Below are 7420 nucleotides of genomic sequence, written 5' to 3' on the forward strand. Positions count from 1 at the left end.
CCCCCCATAGAAAGACAAATGTATATTGCATTTACATTTTCTATTTATACTTTTTGGTTTTCCTTTTCAGCTCCCGCATGTCTTTGTGAATTGTGTCGAATGCTTTACCTTGAGGCTACTTTTGGAAAAGATTTTAAACAAGTTGAGTCATCTTACTTCGTCAGAGGAGGGATGTTCTACTGAAATAACCTGTGAAACATTTAATGACTTTGTTCGCTTGTTTAAACAAGTAACCAAAGCTGAAAGTCTCAAGGATCAAACTGTATACATTGTAAGTAATTTGATTATGTCATCTCTTATGTGAAAACTGTTTATTAGATCAGTTCCCCAATAGCTACTATACAAGGTGCTTTGGAGATACAAAAATGTTGGTACTATTCTTTATCTAAAAGGAACTTTGTTTATCAGAAGAATTAAAATTAATATTCACATATGACTGACTGCATGCAGAATGTGATAAGTGATAATCACTGCCTAGTTACTGACTAAATCCCTCTGGTATGCTTCTTGAGGTGGTAGCATTTCAAGCACTAATAGAATAATTAGGGTAATTTTGGAAGAAACTAAAGAAGAAAAATTTCAGATGGAGGGAATTGTGTAGCCAAAGGCATGGAATGGATTCCAGGGAATGCCACATAATCTAGTTGTAGTATGTTACAAAGCTTGAAAAGAGAAAGTGAAGTCTAGAATGATAGGTGGCATCAAATAATGAAGGGTCTTGAAAACTATACAAAAGCACTTTATTTCATTTCTTAGGCAGTGAAAGGACAAGAGTGAAGGTTTTAAGAGTAACAAATATGGCTTAGGAAGATTACTCTGAACATGTGTTAAATATGAATTGGAGAAGGATGAAAAAGTTGAATGCTAAAAGAATGGTTTTGAGGCTATTAAGACTATGGATATGAGAGGAAATTTGGGCCTATGCTAGAATTGGGGCAAAAGTTGAAAAATGAAATAAATGGAAAAAGACAGAAAAGGTTAGACTTGTCACTTGTGTATGGGTTAGGTTTGGGGTGAAAAGCAAATTGTTTGATTTTTAGGTGGTCTAAGTTTGAATTGTTATTACGTCAATGTGAAAATGACCAACAGACAATTGAAAATATGTACAGTAGTCCCCCATCTGTGGTGTATGTATACATTCCCAAAACCCTACTTTCAATAAAGCTTTTCTTGGTCTCATACAAAGTGCCAGCATCAATACTTTTGCTCTTTTGAATAATCGCTAAGTAAAATAAGAATGGTTTTGAACACAAGCATTTTGACATTAATCAGTCTAATAACTGAGATAGCTATTAAATGACTAGCAGGTGGAGGTAATGTGGATCCACTTGCTAAAGGGATGATTCACATCCCTGCTAGGATAGTGGGGCAGCGAGAAATTTCATCAGCTAGTTAGAATGGCATGCCATTTAAAACTTATGAATTATTTCTGGAATTTTCCATTTAATAATTTTGGACTGTGGTTGATCATGAGTAACTGAAACCATGGAAAGCAAACCTACAAATAAGGTAGACTATTGTAATGTGTTTTACATTAGTGAATTTTTCAAAATACTCTTTTTTTTAACCTTTATTTTTTATTTACTTCATTTTTGTGTGGTGCTAAGGATTGAACCCAGTGCTTCACATGTGCTATCCAGCACTCTACCACTAAGCTATAACCCCAGCCCACCCCTCTAATCTTTTTAAGAGGAATAATTATCACTGGATTTGGAATTAAATTTTAATATAACAACTAAATTATAAATTCACAGAAGGGACCAAATTTTATGCATCCTTGCATCTCCTAAAATATATAGAATATTTTTATATATTTTCTTCTACATTTTAGTTTTGTTCATTTATATATTCAGCAAAATATTGAGGACTGTATTACTAGGGACACTATTCTAGTTATTAGAGATAGAACAGACCTTATTTTTCCCTCTTCTAATTGAGAAAGATAATAAACAAGTTAGCATACAGTATGTCAGGTACAATGCATTCATGACATTGAAGAAGAGAACCAAGGGAGATAGGGGACAGTATAATAGTTGTCTTCCTAAATAGGGGACATCTTACTGAGATTATGATACCTGAGTAAAATGTAAAAGAAGTTTGAAGCAAGCCGTGAACAAACATTTGTAAAAAGAGTATTCTAGGGAAAGAGATTAAATGAAAGTGCAAAGGAAATTGGGGCATGCCAAGAATGCCTTTGTGGTTGGAATACTGTAAATAGGGTGGGGAGAGGTGGTATTGAGAATCAACTGAAGGGTGCAAAGGTAAAGGCAAGCATGCTAGTGTTGTGGATTGAATTGTTTTCTCCCAAAATTCATATGTTGATCTTTGAGTGCCTGTTACTTTAGAACGTGATCTTATTTGAAAATAAGGTAATTGCCATTCTACTCTGTTAAATGAAGTCACACTGGAGAAGGATAGGCCCCTCATCTAATATGATTTGCAAAAGGAGGAAATTTGGAGATGGACATACATAGGCAGTATGCCATGTAAAGATAGGAGTTGTGCTGCCACAAGTCAAAGAACTACCAGCAATTAGAAGAGAAGTCTGAAATAGATCTTTCTGCAGCACCTTCAGAGGGAATAAGGTGCTTTCAATACTTCTATTTTAGACAGTAAGTGTAGGCTTCAGCCACCTATTTGTGGTGTTTTATTGTGGTAGCCTTTGATTATGATATAATAAGAAATATATATTTGGTATTCTTTCCATTTCCTGACATACTCCTAAAATCCTTGGCATCTCAAAGTGATATATTTTTTTGTTTTGTTTTGTTTTAATTTTTGTTTTTTAACTAATGAGTTGTCTGGTGGCTGTGGGCTCCTCAATAACCTCATGATGAAGACTGGTTATTAGGGAAATTAATCATGTAGGTTAGAACTTTCAGGCCCACAACCTGACCTATTGGGAGGGAGGAAGGACTAGAGATTGACTAATTCACTGGTGACCTATCGTTTTTGTTTTTGTTTATTTAATTTTTGTAGTTGTGGGTAGACAGCATGTCTTTATTAAATTATTTGTTTATTTTTATGTGGTGCTAGGGATTGAACCCAGTGCCTCTCATGCTAGGCAAGCACTCTGCCACTGAGCTGTAGACCCAGCCCCTGGCCTACTGTTTAATCACTTTACATACATAATGAAGCCTCTGTAAAAATCCCCAAAAGTAAGGAGTTCAGAAAGCTTTCAGGTTGCTGAATACTTAGAGGTACTGGAAGGTTGGTGTACCTGAAAAAGGCATGGAAGTGCTGTTCCCCTCTCCCATACTTTGTGCTATGGAACCTTCAAATAGGCTATTCTTGAGTGGTATCCCTTTTAATAAACAGGTAGATATCTAAAAAAAAAAATGTTTCCCTGCATTTTGTGAGGTGTTCAAGCAAATTCTCAAACTCAAGAGTGGGGGGAACCCTCCCTTAACTTGTGGAATCTGATTCTAACTCCAGGTAGATAGTGTCAGAATTGAATCCAATTGTAGGATACCCAGTTGATGTCCACAGAGAACTGAAAATTGTTTGGTGTGTGAAAAACCCACACATTTGGAAGTTTTATGAGAGTGAAGAAATTTATTTATTTATTTACCCCGCAGACAGCCCTAGGAAATTAATAGAACTTGCTTCGAGACTTTTGTAATATTCTAGGCAAAACGTGTGTTGACTAGAACCTGTTAGTAGCAGTGCAGGTGGTTAAAAATGGTCTGGATGGATATGAAAGGTGGGTTGACAGAATTTCCTGATGTATCAGTGAAGGGAGAGGGGGAGAAAAAAAGAAAGAAGTCAAAGATGACTCAAAAGTATTTGAGTTGTCAGGCACAGTGGTGCACACCTGTAATCTCAGTGACTCAGGAGGCTAAGGCAGGAGGCTCACAATCTCAAAGTCAGCATCAGCAATTTAGCAAGGTCCTAAGCAATTTAGCAAGATCCTCTCTCAAAATACAAAAGGGCTAGGAATGTGGCTCAATGGTTAAGCACCACTGGGTTTAATCCTGGTATTAAAAAAAGTACTTGAGCACCTAAAAAGCTGGCTTAGTCATTATCTGAATTAATACTACAATAGGTGTGCATTGCTAGGAAGGAAGGAGTGATCAGGAATTTGATGTGGACTATTAAGTCCAAGTGGAAGATATTCTAGTTGCACATGTGAATCTGGAGTTCAAGAGAGGTCCAATGTGGGGAAATTATTTAGAAGCAGTGAACATGTAAATTGTATATAAATCTTTGAGACTGGATTAGATTAGCAAGAGAGGCTGAATTTGGAAAGAGATGAGACCAATGACTGAGACTAGGGGATGAGGAAAAACAAACAAGGACAGTGAGAGGAAATCAGCAATGCAGAGACAACTTGGGAGTGTGGTGTCTTGGAAGTCTTGTTGGGTTGTCCCTTTCATGGTTTTTCATCTAGAGAGAGTAGTTTTCTGTTGGGGCTTTTTGGTCTACACCTAATGATCTTTGTGTATTGCTGGCTTCTTTAACTCCACGTTTGGGATATGTGAAGCAAAATGACCAGGTGATGCAAACATTGAAGTCATTCTTCTGCGCCCAAGGTCCCTAGCCATTCTGCCTTCTGCTTTCCACTTTTCAGAGCTTTGTTTTATTTATAATATTCAGGGTTCTTGGCTTTATGTAGCAGAAGGATTAGGAAAAAGCTCATCTCTTATATCTTCTCAAAAGAGCATAGTGAAGAATATAATGATTACTAGGGCTGCTTGCAGCCTTTCTGTTGATTTATGCTAAGATGACAATAGTTTAAACCACCATTGTTTTTTGCACCATTAGTGCAAATGTTAACATGGTGAAAAAGGCAAAAAATATTTTAGTATTATGACATTAGTTTCATAAGGTAAGGAACTAAGAATCCAGTGTATCCATAGAGTGTCAGCTATTCAAAACATAGAAGTTGTCTTAGAGAAATGGTAATCAAAAACTGTAATCCTTAAGGAACAAAGAGGAATGATACCAGAATACGTGGCTGACCCCAAAAAATAGAATTTCAAAAACGAGTGACTTTATTAAGGAGGGAGAGTCAATGATTTAGAAATAACCACGAGGAATAAGTCATGGCCTGACTTATTTTTTAGACCCAGTAGATCAAAGTACTTTTGATCTACTGGGTCTAAAAAATGTTTTTTTTTTAAGACCATTTTTTAGACCTAGTAGATCAAAGTACTTTTCAGTAAGTTAGTTGTTAGCTGCCTAGGGATAGAAAGATGTACAGGTGTTTAATATAGAATATTTTTTAGAGTAACCTTATAGATTGCTAAGCTGTCCAATATATGAATGTAAGCTTCAGTACTGAGGAAGTAATATAGAAAAGTTGCTAAGAATTTTTTTTCTAGTCAGTAAACTAGTTTACAAATCAAGAATCTAGTAGAATGATTCTGTGTAAATTATGAAGGAAAATATTTGGATCTAAGTTATATTTTTACTTCTGAATATTAGTTATTTGATAATGGCTTTTGAAAAAGGACTATTAATTAGAATATCAAAATTATTAAGTACAGTGGTTAATTATTATCAAATCAGAAGAACTATTTACTGGTTAAGCTTTGTGTTTTTCATTAAAATAAGCATAAAGATTGACCAATTTATTTGAATTAATTTGTGTTCTTCATTTATTTAAATGGAGATTAATGGAAATTTTTCATTATGGGAATGTATGGTGGAGAAACTGTATCTTTATAGCAATAAATGATTTTAGCTTTATCTTATCCAAACAAATTAGGAATAAAACATTTTTTAACTTTATTTTATGTATTTATTATTATTATTTTCAACGTGCTGAGGATTGAACCCAGTTCGTAACATGTGCTAGGCAAGCACTATACCACTGAGCTATAATACCAGCTCAGAAATAAAACATTTTAAGTATGATCATTTTCACACATTGTTTCAATCTGTCTATTAAATAAAATAGATATAAACAACTTGGATTATTTGGGGAAACTTGTATTTCCTGCATCTTAATCTTATTCCTAATTTTATGATTATAATTTGCAATAAGGTTTATTAATGAAATGTAAATGTTTAGGAAATAAAAATAGGTTTCTTTGGAGAAAGAATGATTTTAGTTCTGGACAGAAAATGCGCAAGGTGTTCCTAGGATTTTTTACCATTCTAGAAATCTAGGAACTATCAATGACTATTAGGGTCATTTAAAGAAAGACACAAAAGCCAATTTGAAAGGGAGCTTGCTGGCAAAAAATTGGACAAAAATATAATGAATTAATGGGTGGAAATATTTAAGTATCTTAAACTATAAACTCATAGTGACACTAAACAAATACGTATAAAGCACAAAAGTCCAACTCATTGGTTACATTGGGAGTTTAACTTAGTGGGGCACTATAGTAGACCAAATAATAGTCCCTGGAGGTATCAGCTCCTAATCTCAGGACCCTGTAAATGCTATCTTATTTTGAAAAAGTATCTTTTTTCACATGCAATTGAGTGAAGGGTCTTGAGATGGACAGATGTACCTAGATTATCTGGGAAGGCCTAGAATACAATCACAAGTCTAGGAATAAAGCAAAAGTAGACAGTTAACTACACAGAGGATACTTTGAAGACAAATAATCCAAATGTAATAAAATATAGCGTGTGGACCTTTTTGGATCTTGAATCAAACAAGCTAACAGTAAAATGTTTATGGGACAAGTAGGGAAATTTCTTCAACGTATGTTGATACTGTGGTTATGTTTTCATAAAGAGTCCTTATTTTAAAGCTGCATGCTGACATTTGTGGATAGAATGATACAGTATCTGGGATTTGTTTTAAATAATACAGCAAGGAAAGTTTAAAGGGGGGTATAGAAGAAACAAAATCAAAGTTAGGTACAATCAAGAGAATAGTGTGATGAACCATCACCCAGTTTGAATAATTATTAGCCTTTGGCCAAACTTGTATAATCTGTACGCATCCTGTTGTCCCCTGTATCGTATCATGATACTTATAAATGCCTCATTGTATATCTCTAAAAGATAAATGCTTCTGAAAAGTCACAGTAGCATTATCATAACACTGGACAAAATTTAATCTTTTTTTAACATGATCGGTTATCTAGTTAGGTAAAGAAGAACTTTTGTACCATGCTATTACAAAGTTCAAGCAAGAGAAGTTTTGTATGATGAAATTCAGAGCTATTTCTGTTTTTCATGGGTCATAGAGTTGTGTAATTTTTGGTTCGTGGTAGGTATTTATCTTTTATCAAGTGTAATGAAAAATGCACATGGTTTATTATATATCTAAGAAAATGCCCTCAGAGCACCTTATACCATTATCTTTTTTTGGTATTAAATAATTTTATTGTAGCTATAATTAATTTTCTATTTAGACATTAAAATGTGTTACAAGTCTGTTTTAAGAATGTAAATAACATTTTAAAAGTTAATTCATAATTGGTTTTTGACAGTGCATTTTTTTTTTTTTTTTTTT

The 7420-nt window shown here is 34.2% G+C and overlaps 1 protein-coding gene across 2 annotated transcripts in view; it reads left to right on the forward strand.

Moving 5' to 3' along the window:
• Positions 1 to 7420, forward strand: part of Orc5 (origin recognition complex subunit 5) — a 103634-nt gene that overhangs the window by 5707 nt on the left and 90507 nt on the right. For both annotated transcript variants that reach the window (XM_048786171.1, XM_015488374.2), the window contains exon 3: positions 71 to 271. In XM_048786171.1, coding sequence (XP_048642128.1) covers positions 71 to 271 — 201 coding nt within the window. The remainder of the gene's footprint in view (positions 1 to 70; positions 272 to 7420) is intronic.

Source organism: Marmota marmota, unplaced genomic scaffold, assembly GCF_001458135.2.
Source record: "Marmota marmota marmota unplaced genomic scaffold, marMar, whole genome shotgun sequence".
In the NCBI taxonomy this organism is placed as follows: Eukaryota; Metazoa; Chordata; class Mammalia; order Rodentia; family Sciuridae; genus Marmota; species Marmota marmota.